Source organism: Squalius cephalus, assembly GCF_949319135.1.
Source record: "Squalius cephalus genome assembly, chromosome: 16".
Lineage (NCBI taxonomy): Eukaryota > Metazoa > Chordata > Actinopteri > Cypriniformes > Leuciscidae > Squalius > Squalius cephalus.
This window is the reverse complement of record NC_137137.1, coordinates 8,702,706-8,719,486: the sequence shown is the minus strand read 5'-3', so window position 1 is coordinate 8,719,486 and position 16,781 is coordinate 8,702,706. Positions and strand designations below refer to the sequence as shown.

General features: G+C 39.7%; 2 protein-coding genes across 2 annotated transcripts in view; both read left to right on the top strand.

Moving 5' to 3' along the window:
* agbl4 (AGBL carboxypeptidase 4) overlaps nt 1-16,781 on the top strand; it is a 334,149-nt gene that overhangs the window by 235,467 nt on the left and 81,901 nt on the right. The gene's annotated exons all lie outside the window — the stretch shown is intronic.
* Nucleotides 1,295-16,203, top strand: bend5 (BEN domain containing 5). Its single transcript, XM_079897340.1, has 6 exons — nt 1,295-1,596; nt 3,132-3,253; nt 4,971-5,343; nt 9,453-9,607; nt 11,516-11,729; nt 12,135-16,203. Exons 1-6 carry the CDS (start codon nt 1,428-1,430, stop codon nt 12,329-12,331), a joined length of 1,230 nt encoding a protein of 409 aa, XP_079753466.1. The 5' UTR covers nt 1,295-1,427; the 3' UTR covers nt 12,332-16,203.

Sequence of the window (16,781 nt, the reverse complement as noted above, 5' to 3'; positions counted from 1 at the left end):
ACTTTATCAGCTGGGGACCAAAGTTTGGTTTGAAAACGAAAAACGTACCAAGCACAATGTTCTCTCAGCTTTCCTGATTTCTAACACACACTCACAGCATTTGGCGTGGTCTTGTGGCTGCCAGAGCAGAAACAAAACTGCTACTCTCCGTGTGTTTTTCTGTTGTTTTTCTGTTCATATGTAAATTGTGTGAGCTTATTTCATCCAATAGATCCAAAGATCTGAAAAAGCCCATACATTTACCCGCCCATAGACCCTCCTCTTGAAGAAATCAGGACAGAAGTGGTCAAAAGTGGACAAAAGAGATGGATTAAAACACCAGGTGTAAACAGGAATGCGTCTCCCTCATCTACTTGTGATTTGATCGACCAAAACGCATCTTATTACCAGGTGTAAACAGAGCCTTTGATAAATGACCAATTTATGAATTTGTCTGTAAAGTGACTCTAAATGAAAAAACAACAACTTTATACTGGAAACCTGTTTGCTAACAGTCATAAATTCATTATTTAAAGGCACACTATGCAGTTTCCAGGTTTCTCAAACAGCGACCCCCAGAGTCGCTGCGGAGTACTTGTATGTAATGTTACTGTCATAAATACCACTCACGCAGAACCGTCGTTTTCTTTTCCTTGACTCTTCCGACCACGCTTTCTTCGTTTTCTTTGTCGACTCTGCCATGATTCATGTCTGAAATACGCGCTAGTGTCTTCATAAAGGCTGCTTCATATGTTGTTGATGTATGTGACGTCGTGCCGTAAAGCAAGTCGTGATTCTCGCGAGATTTGTCAGGGCGCCACCTCTCAAACCTGCATTGCTGGTTTTGCCAGTAGAGTGATTCGCCCTACTACAAGTTTGTTTACCATCGAAATGATTTCGAAGCTGTTATATTAAGGTACAAATCTTGCATAGTGTGCCTTTAACATGCTTATACAACAACAGCTGTGCACTCTTATACATTTGTATTGTAATAACTACAAAACTCCATCTGGAGTTAAAATACATCATATTTTATAAAACTAAAATATTTTATTAATAATCATTTACTATCTTGTTTTATAATATAATATCACTGTAATGATTATTAATAATAGTAATAAAAAAACCAACTTATTTTATAAAGATCTATTATTGGTAAAATTGTATGTATTTTTCATGTATTTTCTTTTTTTAAGTAATTAAGAGCAAACGACACTTTGAACCCCCCAAAATAAACCTCTCATCACATCTGTTTTGATTAGTACAGTCTGTAGCGACCAGGCTCTGCATTTCCTCAACTGATGCGCACCAGCCAGACTAAAGCAGTCGATCGCAGAGGCCTCCCCACTGTCTCCCCCCTCTTTGTGTTTATATATGTTTTTTTAAATATTTTTTGAGGGAAACTGTCAAGCCCTATCCCAAAGAACAGGGACCAAAGAGCAAAAATAATGTACGCTTTCGTGCGTTTCTTGGAGGACGACATGTGCTACGCGTTACCTGTGTCAGACGTGAAAGATTTCCAGCCTGTGCACAAAAGAGATTTTGATGATCAGAAGGTGTATGTGGTGCTGAGAGGCGCAGGCCATCCTGCCAAAGCACACATCCTCGCCCTGGCAGGTGAGTTCTGTTCTTCTCTTCCTTTTAACTATAATAATAATAATCTTCATACATAACAGTGACACGCATGACGAAAATGCTTGAAATGTCTTGCAACTTTGATATGAATCATATTTGCATGTGCATGAACCTCTTATCTGTTTAGCTTTATATGATATTTATGGCGTATGATGAAAAGTTACACAAATCATAATTTTTATTTCACATGAGTTGCATGAACATCCTTTAACACGCATGTATTGTGTTGTTGAGAGAACACTAATGCTATAACCTGAGTGTTATGATGTGAATAATGGATATAGACGGAGAAGATGTCATAGGTTTGATATCTTCTTGATGATTCTGGTGTTTTTAGCTCATCGTGATTGCGGGGTTTGTGTAATAGAGAGATATAATCGTGTCTGTGTTTGACAAGCACGACCATCTAAATATTAACTAAGGGAAAGGCGCGTCGAAAATGTCTGAATAAGTTCATGAAAGTAGAAACGAAAGATAAGAGGGTTTAAAAGGCAGAGAAAGAGGCTCAGGATGCTAAGCGATAGTTAGCTTGCTGCTAACGCTTCCTTCATTTATCTCCGAGGCATAAGAGCTTAACAGCGAATAAAATCATCATCATCACAACACTAACAATCTATCTGAACTGAGAAAGGTTAGGAAAAGCAGACACGATAGCCAGAAAGTTCTGTATTTCAACGTTTTGTCGTGTTTAGCCCAAGCTGCTAGGTTACTGTCATCACATTAGCTAGCCAGGGAAGGGTTATTATTTTATGTCGTTTTTTACTTTCACGCCCTTCAGTTTGCTTGAAACCTTATGCCAGCATGGTATACTGTTAAATTATAACTTGTCATCATATTATGTGGGGTTTAAATCAGTGCTGGTGGCAGATCTGTTATCCTGTGACACTTCCTACTTGAGCTCAAGCAAACAGTGAAATCCTCCAGCCACTTTCACTCCTGCCACTCTTCAATCATGACTAGTTAGATACATTACTAATCTACATGTGTGGCTTAACCTGCTCTTACAACCCTGATCTCGTTAGGGCCAGAAGTCTGCCGTCCAGCACAGCTTTTAAATCAGTCTGCAATCTGTTGTGGCCGACCTTGAGGCTCATGTGCCATACCTGGCCAATGTAAAACTTTTAATATGTAGTTATTAGCAATCGAGATCTTATGTTGATGATTTTACACTTGGCATGATAAGGGCTAGGTATGCACATTTATATGGTCCGTCTTCTCCAAGCGGCCTTGGTTTCTTGACACTGCATCACACGCTGACAACTGTGACGACCCCGCCTGTCAAAATCATATTGATGCTGCAGTCAACGTCGCTTTGCAATGTTAAACGCTCCATTAATAGTTTATTGCAACAATAGCTAGTCATCTGTGTCATTACAAGGTTACTGGGAAACTTCTCCACCAAACTCATAAAATGTTTCTCTTGCTGATGTGTCCTTGTTTTAACCATATCATCATTTTAGATTACAGAGATGAAATATTATTCGCGCCTCTGATGCATTTCCCCTCCTCTTTTTCAGAAAGTATTGAGGAATTTGAGCACAGTATTATGCAAAAGAAGATGAAAATACCCAAGATGTCGAACAGGAACACAGTGGAGAATCACTTTGGCGAGGAGAGAATGCCCCTAAGACATAAAAAGGTTGGTCTACCCATTTTTTAAGATTTGGAGACATTTGCAAGCTTTCTGTTACTGGATTTGTAGATGGGGAACATGTGGACAGATTGGGAATGGCTCAACAGGGATTGTCTGCTAATTTTAAGAGTGTGATTTATAGCCTACTCTGCAAACAAAACAAGAAAAACATTTTAGAACATGTTTTGACGCTTATGGAATTTGTCCTGATATTTCAAATGTTTCAAGCCAGTTTTGTTTAATCTTGCAGTTTTAGCAAGAGACCAGAAAGGCCATTTCTTTCTTCGCTGGGCTTGTTGTGTATTTTTAGTGTCCTGACTTTTTAATTGTGCAACCCATTAAGTTTACCACCCAGTTTTGTGTGCTCTTGCAGTTCATACCTTAATTACTTCAAACTTGGTGTTTAATATAATTTGAGTTGGTGTGTAATTTTCATTTCACAGTTTAGCCATTGAGCCAGTTTAGCCCTGTTACAGTGGCATTAAATATTAAATCATGAGTTTTTGTTTTGTTTTTTTAATTAGCGATGTTTTGGCCCATTAGTGATTAGTTTTAGAATTAAAAAGTTGTCATTTTTGTGTGTATTGATGCAGCTGCTCTTCTAGCCATGCTTTAAAAGGGAAGTCACGCTAGACGTAGTGTTCTTCCATTCATACCCATGTGGATGCAAGAATATGAGTAGGATTTTGTGTACTAAAGGTTGAGTTTGGTGAACTCTGTCCTACACATTTGGATATTGGCAACAGATTTAATCTAAACATCAAAGTTTGACTTCATACAAAAAATGCAAAGTTCAAATCATCCAAAATTAAAATAATCTATAGCAGACATCCCACCTTACAAAAACTAATTTCTGGGAGATGGCACTGGGAGATCAAATATATATTTAAAGGTAATATAAATACGCTTTAGAATCAATAGATAAAGCTATAAAATGATTACATGTGAGCTTAAAAGTTAAATTCTCTCAATACCTTTATCAACTGTATAAACTAACTTCACAACTTTTACTTGCACTGATATAGCAAGACTTTTTCTTTTAGTTGTCCTCTTTCATAGACAGCTATTTTCTTCTTGCTGTGTAAATTTGTTTAAATTCGTAATATTTTTTTTTTCATCTCGTAATATTCTGCAGAAGAGAGAAGTGAATCGCGCTGCTTCTCTCGCGAGAAATGAATCACAGTTTCTCTCTTTCTCAGCGTGTGATTGGCTGTTCGCTACTGATGTCACACCTAAACTCAGGATCAAAGCCTGAGTTGACAGAGAAAGTTGATGATCAGCATCATCATGGTACCAACAAAGCCTGGTTGGATTGGTTTGGTTTTGTCAACTCGAAACTAATCCTGTAACCCTGAGTTTGTTCAACTACCATCATGGTACAGGCCCCAGGTCTAATGCATCTTGGCTGACCACTTGTGATCGGTTAACCAAAAATGCATCTTAATACCAGGTGGGAACAGTCCTTACTCCCGGACCTTCTGGGAGAGGTGGGATGTCTGATATAGTAATAATATTTAGAAAATAATACAATAATGACATGACCTCTTTCAAAGTATGACCACCCCTTAGCACACCTCACTGTATTTTGTGAACCGGAAGATCATTATTAGATGTTTGATGGGGTTGGAACTTAACTCTGGAGGAAGGTAGATGTCCAAAAGCAAGAAAATGATTTACATGTACACTATTTGCACTGGTCAAGATGCTCAATCTTGTGATGCAGGTCCAGTCACAGGAACAGCAGCGGGCCAGTTCCAACTCCTCAAAGAGCCTGGCTGCGGTGGTGGCGCGGCTGGAGAGGAACGCAGTCAACTCGTGCACGGAGGGAGAGGAGCTTGACAGACTCACCACAGAGGAAGAGGAAGAGCAGGACGAGGCCGTGGTGCCCCGTGTCCTGTACGAGGAGCTGGTGCACAGCTACAGGCAGCAGGAGGAAGAAATGAGACGCCTGCAGCAGGAACTGGAGCGCACACGCAGGCAGCTGCTACAGCAGGCCAAAAAGCTGAAGGAGTACGGCAGTCTGCTGACCGAAGTCAAGGAGCTCCGGGATTTCAACCGACGCCTACAGGACGTCCTGCTCATGAGGCTTGGCAGCGGTAAGATTTGCATGAATCGTACATATAGGCCAACTTGACCAACTAAACCAACTAAACTTGACCAACCTGTTCACACCGCTGATGCAACTAAACAATATGCACCAAAACTGTTCAACAGGTCAAATTTTTACTGTTCTCTATATCATATCTATATCAAAATTCATTCTTTTTATTAAAGCCTCGTCGTGCATCTGTATTTAAAACTCATACAGTGTTTGAATAGACCTTAACATTGATTTCCTTATTAGCGGCAAAACTGAATTTTGTCATACTTACCCTTACTCTTACCCTTACTCTTTATAATGTCTTTATAATGTTTTTTTTAAGACCTTTGTAGAGCTTTTTTTTTTTCCATTACTGCAAAAGCAGCAATGGCTAGTCAGCGTTTAGTAGGCTATAGTGAGTGAAGTATTTAGTTTCCAATTAAATTAAGAATGGATATCTTCAGACAGCAATTTAAAGGGATAATTTACCCCAAAATGAACATTTTGTCATTACTTACCCTAAAGTTTTTCCAAACCTGTATGAGTTCCTTTCTTTTGTTGAACCATAGACTGTAAAAAAAGATGGACGACGCCCCTTCGCTCTCTTCCATTGATGAGAACTGAAGCCGCCAGAGTCCCGATATGGCGCTGACATATTGAAACTTGAGTCTGCGCAGTAGCGATCTCGGGACCAGACCTGCGCAGTAGTGAGCAGGAAGTAAAGCCGCGAAATCAACGCTCCGCCCTCACTCTCGCAGGGAAAGTGCATTCTGCACACTTTTTAAAAAATTGATTGCAGTACGACAAGAGGCTTATTAAAATAAAGTAAATACAATCACCTCAGTCCTCCGAAGATCCCGAAAAAAATGTCCGTTGGTGCTTCAGTGACTACTTCGCTCGGAGAACCTGTCAATCACAGCTGTCAATCATGACGTTACACCACCGCATCACGTAACTAACTAAAAACCAACTTTTTTTTGAAACAGACACTTGAACTTACATCAGCGTGATAAAACGACAGCAAATGAAAGAAACCACCTTTGGAAAAAGATATTTGAAGTGTAATTTAATTGTTTAGTTGGTCTTGCGTCCCGTTGAATAACACGGGGAGGCGGGGCTTATGACCTATACTAGGACCAGTCACCGGGGGGCGATCGAGACGTTTTGGCTTCACTTTTCAGGGCTTGTGCGGCACGCTTGTGTTGAACACAAAAGAAGATTTAAAAAAAAAATGGTGGTAACCTTTGACAGATCACAGCACCTATTGACTTCCATAGTAGGAAAAAAATACTATGGAACTCAGTGGGTGCCATCAACTGAACAAAATGAGGGTAAGTAAAGGATGACAAATTTTTCATTTTTGGGTGAACTATCCCTTTAAATATGTTCTTGTATAATCTTTAGGGCTGTCAGTCAATTAAAATGTTCATCCTTTGATTAATGTGATAATTATTTAGCATATCAAGTACTTAATTAATATTCAGCTTATCAGGTAATTAATTATGTCATGTAATTGTTATTAATGAATCAAATTAATCACACACATCAATATTTGCTGAGAAAAAAACCCCAAATGAAGATATTTCAAATACTAGTGGATGTAAACATTGAATAGACATTACAAAAAAGTGACTTTATAAGTCAGTATATTGTATTATATGGTTAACACTATTTTTTTAATTATTTGTATTTGGAAATGTGGAACTGTTTTAGGCCATTAAGTTCAAGGTCACTTTATCTGTATAGCACATTTACAACAGCCACTAGGCTGACCAAAGTGCTTTACAGAACAACCAGATTAAAAGATAGTAAGACCTTCATTAAGTTTACAGTTGTTGTTTTTTCAGCATCTCTTTATAAATAACTGTTCTGAATCAGCATGTTAAATTGACAGCCTTAATACTTTAACATTTTTATGTGATGTTCCACATATACAGTGAGGAAAATAAGTATTTGAACACCCTGCAATTTTGCAAGTTCTCCCACTTGGAAATCATGGAGGGGTCTGAAATTGTCATCGTAGGTGCATGTCCACTGTGAGAGACATAATCTAAAAAAAAAAATCCAGAAATCACAATATATGATTTTTTAACTATTTATTTGTATGATACAGCTGCAAATAAGTATTTGAACACCTGTCTATCAGCTAGAATTCTGACCCTCAAAGACCTGTTAGTCTGCCTTTAAAATGTCCACCTCCACTCCATTTATTATCCTAAATTAGATGCACCTGTTTGAGGTCGTTAGCTGCATAAAGACACCTGTCCACCCCATACAATCAGTAAGAATCCAACTACTAACATGGCCAAGACCAAAGAGCTGTCCAAAGACACTAGAGACAAAATTGTACACCTCCACAAGGCTGGAAAGGGCTACGGGGAAATTGCCAAGCAGCTTGGTGAAAAAGGTCCACTGTTGGAGCAATCATTAGAAAATGGAAGAAGCTAAACATGACTGTCAATCTCCCTCGGACTGGGGCTCCATGCAAGATCTCACCTCGTGGGGTCTCAATGATCCTAAGAAAGGTGAGAAATCAGCCCAGAACTACACGGGAGGAGCTGGTCAATGACCTGAAAAGAGCTGGGACCACCGTTTCCAAGGTTACTGTTGGTAATACACTAAGACGTCATGGTTTGAAATCATGCATGGCACGGAAGGTTCCCCTGCTTAAACCAGCACATGTCAAGGCCCGTCTTAAGTTTGCCAATGACCATTTGGATGACCCAGAGGAGTCATGGGAGAAAGTCATGTGGTCAGATGAGACCAAAATAGAACTTTTTGGTCATAATTCCACTAAACGTGTTTGGAGGAAGAAGAATGATGAGTACTATCCCAAGAACACCATCCCTACTGTGAAGCATGGGGGTGGTAGCATCATGCTTTGGGGGTGTTTTTCTGCACATGGGACAGGGCGACTGCACTGTATTAAGGAGAGGATGACCGGGGCCATGTATTGCGAGATTTTGGGGAACAACCTCCTTCCCTCAGTTAGAGCATTGAAGATGGGTCGAGGCTGGGTCTTCCAACATGACAATGACCCGAAGCACACAGCCAGGATAACCAAGGAGTGGCTGTGTAAGAAGCATATCAAGGTTCTGGCGTGGCCTAGCCAGTCTCCAGACCTAAACCCAATAGAGAATCTTTGGAGGGAGCTCAAACTCCGTGTTTCTCAGCAACAGCCCAGAAACCTGACTGATCTAGAGAAGATCTGTGTGGAGGAGTGGGCCAAAATCCCTCCTGCAGTGTGTGCAAACCTGGTGAAAAACTACAGGAAACGTTTGACCTCTGTAATTGCAAACAAAGGCTACTGTACCAAATATTAACATTGATTTTCTCAGGTGTTCAAATACTTATTTGCAACTGTATCATACAAATAAATAGTTAAAAAATCATACATTGTGATTTCTGGATTTTTTTTTTTAGATTATGTCTCTCACAGTGGACATGCACCTACGATGACAATTTCAGACCCCTCCATGATTTCTAAGTGGGAGAACTTGCAAAAAAGCAGGGTGTTCATATACTTATTTTCCTCACTGTATCAGAGCTGCAGGAACTGATTACCACTCAGATGAAGACTACAGTACAGGCTGTTTAAAGAGGACATAGTGTCCAGAGCGCTCAGGCCAGTGTCCCAGCCAGCTGGGTTACGTCTGTGTGTGTGTGTGTGTGTGTGTGTGTGTGTGTGTGTGTGTGTGTGTGTGTGTGTGTGTGTGTGTGTGTGTGTGTGTGTGTGTGTGTGTGTGATTGGTGGGGGAACAGACTGTGGTCTGGAGCAAGCTGGTGGAGCAGGCTGAAGATTAGACCGGCCAGGGCTCTTTAGGGTCAGACGTGCAGAGCACTGACTGCTATTAAAACTCAACAGATACATTAGAGCTTAGTGCGGCCAGCCACCAAGCCAGCTTACTGAGCTAAAATGACCCGGTTGTCTTGAGGCACAGGAGAGCCATGTTTTAGGCAGTGCTCCAAAGAGAGGTGCCAGGACTTACTGCAGCCACACACACTCTCATTAGAGAGCAGGGAACGTCTGCCTTCAACACTTTCTCAGGATTACACTCATCTTTCTCTTGTTAAATTGTGCTTTACTGAAGAATGCTGATTAATGGTTTGCTTTGCTTCATACAGAACCGATGCATGACAATGGCACACAGACAATCAAAGCAGAGGTGGTAGAGCCGATCAGTGAACCACAGGAGACGTGTCAAGAGGAAGCCAACACTAGCTCCACCCACTCCCACTCCCCATCCCCAAGAACCGTCTACACCTTCAATGATGGAAAAGTATGTACTCCTGTGTGTTTTTACTGTCTTTTCTATTGCAACTGATATTCATCCCAAAAATCCACGTCCATGCTCACTTTATTTCAGTCTCTTTTTATCAGCAAAGCAGCCCAGTAGTCACCACATGTTATATATATATATATATATATATATATATATATATATATATATATATATATATATATATATATATATATATATATATATATATATATATATATATATATATTATTGTGTGTTAATTGTGATGAGATTTTCCAGTGTTATGGAAGTTGCCGTCGTTGATATTTACTTTATGAATACAGGTGTTATTTCAGGCTATCATGAAAGAAAAGGGGCTAGACTTCAGCCATTAGTTCATACAGACACTTATCCAGCCACTCTTTTAAGCTGTTGTTTAAACAAGAATTTAATTCAGGAATTCAGCCACACAGTAATTCAGTGATTTCATTGATGTTCCTCGTGTTAGTGTGATTCAGTGTTTCTTTTAATGTTTTGCAGTGGTTTGGTTTGTCTAATTGACTAGCGAAATCCCTTCTACAACCATTCCCCCGTCAGTCTCAAAGGGCCTTTTAACCAGAACGCTTGCTGTGATTTTGAGCCCTGTTAGCAGACATCGGGTCCGCATTTTGCGTTCCTCCGCCTGCCTTGCATGACAGGGGGGAATTTGTGTTACATGCTGAAAGGGTTCTCAGTTCAAGCGTGAAGAACAAAAGCAAATTAGGCCCTTACACATACGCACACATATCCGGCATTAATTATTTGTACCATAGGAATTGCCCTGAGTGACAGGTAGCTGTAGAAAAGCAAATCTCCTCTAAGTTAAGAGCAGTGAAAAGCTTGTCTGCTCGACCAGGGCCTAAAGCACATTAGTTGCATTGGGGAAAAGCCGCTGGATTGGAGCCCGAAGACTGCTCAGGGTGACATAGCAGAAGGCGCATTACCTCAGCTGTTACTCACCAGCTGCCCATCAATCCACCTGATGGCTTGTTGGGCCGTGTCCTCCACAGTGTGGCTTAAAAGTCAACACTCTGGTCTGGCATCTGTCAAAACACATTACTGCATTTAATGAACCTGGACACCTCGCCGCTGAATTTATGTGTGACTCGTCTCTTGAATGTGGTGATCGGTTCCTAGATCTCCGAGGGTGGAGAAAGTATGTAGAGTCCCTTGTTGCAAGATTAAATAACTCAAAACACCAGGATCTTCACTGGTCAGAGTTCCTACCATCATGGAAAACTGGTCAAAAATGTCTATATTGAATATATATATTTTTCTAGTTATGCTTTGCTTTAAAATATTTCATCAGCTAATTATTTCTCTTGAATACAGTAAAACAAAGCTTGCAAACATTTGGAAAGGTCATGGAAATTCATTGGTCAAAAGTTGTTGTTTTATTTATTTATTTTAATAATAGGGATCAAAATTAGTTTGTGTTTTAGTAACCCCTTGTGATATAACAGATATTTACTTGTATTTAAAAATACTGATGGATTTTACAGAAATTATCCTGACATACCTTTGGTTCCTAATATCATGTGCTGCTCCTTCAATACGCATCTATAGTGTGTGTGTCTATATAACACAATGTTTATGATGTAGTTTTGTAGATTATTTTTTAAATGCTAAACATCCTACATTATCAGCAAGGTTAGTGTGAACCTATGAGCAGAACTGGTCAATATGGTACACAAACTACTGTTAACAAGCTTGAATTACACAGAATGTTGCATGTCATCCTCCATAAACAGAGTTGTTTAATTCATTGTGAAAGAAAAGCTACCATGTCTCAGACACACTTCGGGGGAATAGACCACATGGCACTTAAGTGGCAGAACGTGAAAGCAAAATCTTGTCTGTGACAGTGTGTGTATGCTGCATATTTGAAGAAGAACGTCTCTCTTGCAGGTGCACTTGGGTGGAGGGATTTGGGTGGAGGAGGAGAAGTGGCACCAGCTACAGCGGACACAGGGGGACTCGAAATTCACCAAAAACCTGGCGGTGATGATCTGGGGCACGGAAACCCTGAAGAACCGCAGCGTGACTGGCGTCGCTACGAAGAAGAAGAAAGATGCCTTGCCCAAACCACCGCTCTCACCAAGCAAGCTCAAAATCGTACGAGGTAAACACACTACCTTTCATTAGAATGACTCTTTTTATTATTAAAATAAAATTAAAGATTAGGTTGGAATTAGATTTCTGGTTTTGCTGATGGACATTTTATCATTCTTAGATTTGTTATTGTTGACCAAATGTTAGCTCTCAAGAATTTTAATTTCACAGTACTTGGTATAAAAGTTCATTTGAATAATATTTACATTAATATTTTACTAAATATATGTAACAACATTAAATTATTAAAATTGTTACATTTATAAAAATTATTATTATATATTTTTCAGTTATTTTCAAGTGAATATTCAAGTAAACCATCATGAATAAGGAATAAAGGAACAAATTACAAGCAAATATTTTTTTAATTAATAAATAATACTAAGCTGATTTCTGGTCTAATTTTTTGTTGCAGAGTGTCTGTACGACCGCGTATCTCAAGAAACAGCCGACAGCGCAGAGATCACCCAGCGATTATCCAAAGTGAACAAATACATCTGCGAAAAGATCATGGATATCAACAAATCCATCAAGAACGAGGAACGGCGAGAGTCCAAGCTTCTCATCCAACAGACAGTGAAGATGGAGAACTTCCCTTATGACGGCCTGTAGGGGGCGCTGAAGTTGTCACCATAGCTCATTCTACTCCTCAAGGACTTCTGGTGGAGAAGGTGCACGTAATCACAGGCGCTGCCAATTGAGATTTCCACTGATGCCCTCCCAAGACCTCTCTGTCTTTTACTCTCGCAGACCCTGTTTTACAACCTGTCTGACAGTTTTACCTCTCTCCACACTGCCTTAGCATTCCGGTGTGCATTCTGTGAGTGAATGGGGCGGGTTTTTGTAAGCTTTGATGGGGATCTCGGGGTGAGTCTGATGTTACGCGTGATAGACAGGAGCGATCCTTTAAATCGTGTGCGAGTAAAATGTGTTTGGCACATCAGCTTGTGTTCTGTGTCAGAACATGTCCTAATGTACTAAAGAGGTTTCCCTTCAGAAGAAGTCTTCTTGTTTGCGAGGTGTCATAAATGCTGGCTTAGAGTCGGAGTCTTAAGGGGAGGTAGGTCACTTCACTGGGACCATCTGCTAAAGGTACTTAACATAAAGAGTTGCACTTTTAAACAGGGTCACACCCTGCGTCGTCTTAATGAACGATTGATTTAATTAATCAATCTAGGCCTAATTGCTCCCGTTAATTGCTTTCCTGAGATGACTACTGATGGTCTGTTCTTGTTTTTGATGGTTGTTAGGGGTGGAGAGGTCGCATGTAGTCAGTGATCCTGGTAGACGGTTGTCCTGGAAGACGGATTAGCAGTGTTTCTTTGGAATTCAGTCCCATCCAGGAGAATAAATATTTGTTAAAAGTTCAATTTAGACTTATTAAGGTCATCAGTATGCTTATTGTTTTCGCTTTAGGCGATATGCTGCCTTCATGTCCTGTTGGGAAATTCCTGCGCGCTCGGAATGTTTTTAAGGGATTTATACTACGGTTCAAAGGTTTAGGGTCGGTAAGTTTTTATGTTTTTGAAAGAAGTCTCTTATGCTCACCAAGGTTGCCGTTATTTGATCAAAAATGCATGTGAAATTTTATTACAATTTTAAATAACTTTTCTATTTTAATATATTTAAACTTCAAAGTTATTCCTGTGATGGAATAGAATGTTCAAAAGAACAGCATTTATTTGAAATATAAATCTTTTGTAACATTGTAAATGTCTTTACTGTCACTTTTGATTCATTTAATGCATCCTTGCTGAATATAAGAATTAATTTCTTGAAGAAATCCGGCCTTAAACTTTTCAACAGCAGTGTATATTTGAACAAAATGCATCGTTGGGTAAAATGTGGGGCCCAAAATAGTTGTTCTGATTCAACACCGAAGAGAGTATTTTAATGTCATATGTTTAAGTATAGTTGAATTCTTATTCTTTGTACAAAGTTCACAACAGTACAGTAAAAATGGCGTAAAGTATAAAATAAGATTCTTGTAAACAACAAAAGCACATCCAAGTTGATTTCAGTGAACTTGATGGACTAGCCATGGGACAAGAGTTATTGTATTATCGGGTCTACAGAGATGGAGACCACCTAAGACCTTTTACCAGCCGTAAATTGCACTTGGGACGGAGGGTAAGTGGAAATCAGAGCTGGGCTGCAGGGCCTTCTTCCAGCTGGCAATCATTGGGAACTGTGTTCTCCGTTTTATAGCAAGCTGTGATTGTAATATGAGCTGATATTGCTTTAACTGCACTTTGGTGTGTGAGTGTGGAGAGATGCCAGGTGCCGTGTGCGGACGTGGGGTAAAACTGTCAGCGGTGCTCGGGCGGGGGGGGGGTTACACATTGGCCTCATTCCTCTGGTCACACCAACAGCAGAGTCTCTGCTCCAGCCCACCTGTAGAGGGCGCACTCATCGGGGGGAGAAATAAGATATCGTGACAACTTACAACGAGCCATGCCATCCACACTTTAGTCCTTTGTCTCCCCTTGCCGTCTTTATTTTCATCACAAACAGTTTATGTGGCTTGTCGGCGTTACAAAAGAAAGAAAAACGAGCCTTTTGCAGATTTGGGTTCTTGACTGTGATGCCATATCGCTTACTGTGAATTAACCACAGATCTGCCACGCAAAAGCCTCCCCCATTTTTTTTTTTTTTTTTTTAATTGAGTACATTTATTAGTGGGGAGAAAATTTCAGTGTACATTTGGAATATATTCTCATGTTTTTGAACATTTCATTGTTTGCATCCAGGCTGCACCTTATCTCACTAAGCTTCTGGTTCAGAATCGAGTCAGACAATGTTGCAATTCTGTCTTTATCTTTGCTGGTTCATACTGTATGTAGTTTATAATCATTTCTACTTTTACAGTGTATATGTGACGTTTCGCTATTAATGTAGATCCTGGGTAATCACATTTCTAAAAGAATGCAGGGCTCTTCGCGAATACATCATCTCTAATGACCAGAAACCCATATCTTAAATTGATACTAACATGGATTTTTTACCACAGGTATCTCAATGCTTCAAGAACTTCAATTTATGAATTTCACCTCACTGTGAGTCATTTGTTACAGACTATCATTTCATTTGGAGTCATTTCCGTCGAGAGGCAGTCGTTGCCCTCCTTTCCGTTCTGAGGAAGTCATTGTCCATCTTCGACAACGTAGCACTTTAATCCTAAGGAGAGAAAAAAAAAGTATAAAAATTCATCAATGTTGGCTGTTGTGATTTACTCAAGCCAATTTAAAAAAAGTCAACATAAACATTTACAACAAAGCTTGTGAAAAGAGATTCACAAGAAAACATAAATCAGCTATCAGTTTTCTGCCACTCAATAGGAGTTTAACAGACATTTGTTTCTCATTCTTTCGAGCCTATGAAAGCGATTCCTTTTTTTCTTTCTTACAGCGATGTACCTCCAATATGTCAAGGTAATTACGTGAGAGGACAGATTGTAATAAGGTTCTTTTGTTCCACTGAATGTCTTTCTCTTCTTTTTTTTTCCCTGTAGATATTTCCTGTATTGTGTGATATGTATTGCCACACTTATTGAATATTTGATGTTCCCTAATGAGCGTACGTACTGTGCGGGTATACTGGAAAATGACAGCTTTAGGTGCGTTGAGGTTGAATGAAAGCCAAACTTTATCATCTGTCCATGTGGTCATACTTTTTGTGTGGAGATTTGATAGTGGGATCGTTGCCTTGAAAAAGACTCCGCGTTATGTATTGCTTTCTTGCTTTGTTTTTGTCTCGCAGCTGTGCCGAGACTGAATTCGGGCACGGTGGCGTTCAGATCCGAGGAAAATTAAAAACTTTAAGTTTCTTCAGTTGCCAGATCAAACCAGTGAATCCCATCAGGGAAAATCTGACTTTTAAATACAATCATGTACAGTATTTATAGGGTAAAAGGCTACAAAAGCCTCTTTTCTCTTCTGGGAGACTGTGGTGAGGCTGGTGCCTATGCTTTTCAGTGGCTGTGTAATAGCGGTGCTTAGCTTTGAGCTGGTCTGTGCCTCTGGAAAATGGTGAGTCCGGTGCAAAGCGCATGAGGGATCAACATATCATCTGAGTTGTTCTTGGCATATTGTCCAGGAGTTGTTTTGTCATGGCGAATGAGTTTCATCCAATCTGAATGTGTGTTGGTGTTGTTCTGTTGAAAATAAGCCAAAGTGGAATCTCAGCAACGGACAGTTTGTGATCAGTCTTATAAATATGAACTTGCACAAAAACGTCCCCTGCTAAGTTTTTCCACAGTTACCTAAGCTAAACGAACAGGAAAGTAGGCGGAATATATATTTTATTTTTACTGAAAAAAGACAAGGTGTTGCTGTGCTGTCGACAACTTCATTATCTGATTTATGTTGTTTTCTGTTCCGTATCAATAGCATTAAGCTTTAGATGGATATGGCTATATTGTTCAGATTGAAACGCGTTTAATCGTTTATTTCTTCATTCCTTTATGATGCCAAAAAAAAGAAAAACTAGAATGACATTCTTCGGGGAGAAAATAGTTAATTGCTCCGGCCTGCTTCACTAACCTACGTGCTGAGATTGTCAATCAAATGCTGAGGACCCGCCCACATGTCACAGCAATTCCGAAAACTGCCCAGTAATCCGCTATCGCAAGAACAGCAACTTCCTGTTGCGGTTTCACTTTTTTCATGGTTACATTTACAATAAAGGTCCCTACTCAGAGTCACTCTTATATAATAAACAATATTCTCAGCTCTACTAGTGAGAGAAAAAAAAAAAGAAAGTATTTTTGATAAAACACAAGTTCAGGTTATTCTTAGTCTGAAAACAAGCTTGTAGAGTCACAGTCCTACCTCATTCCCGATCATTGTCTGTCTGTGTTCCAGGACGGTCTCGCTATCCTCATACCTCATTCAGAGATATAAATCAGTCTATATGGTGTAGATTAATTTCAGATGTTGTGTTTTACTCCCTTACCAACTGTGTCGATGTCTCTGTGGCAGTAGAAAGCTATTTTTCTTTTTTTTCTTGCAGTAATTTTTATCCCATTGATGGTGCTACAGCAGGCGTGGGTTGTCTATTCTGT

Coding starts and splice junctions, on each gene's coding strand:
- bend5 (XM_079897340.1), top strand. CDS start 1,428: ATGTACGCTTTCGTGCGTTTCTTGGAGGACGACATGTGCTACGCGTTA. Junction 3,254..4,970: donor TGCCCCTAAGACATAAAAAG/GTTGGTCTACCC, acceptor CTTGTGATGCAG/GTCCAGTCACAGGAACAGCA. Junction 9,608..11,515: donor ACACCTTCAATGATGGAAAA/GTATGTACTCCT, acceptor TCTCTCTTGCAG/GTGCACTTGGGTGGAGGGAT.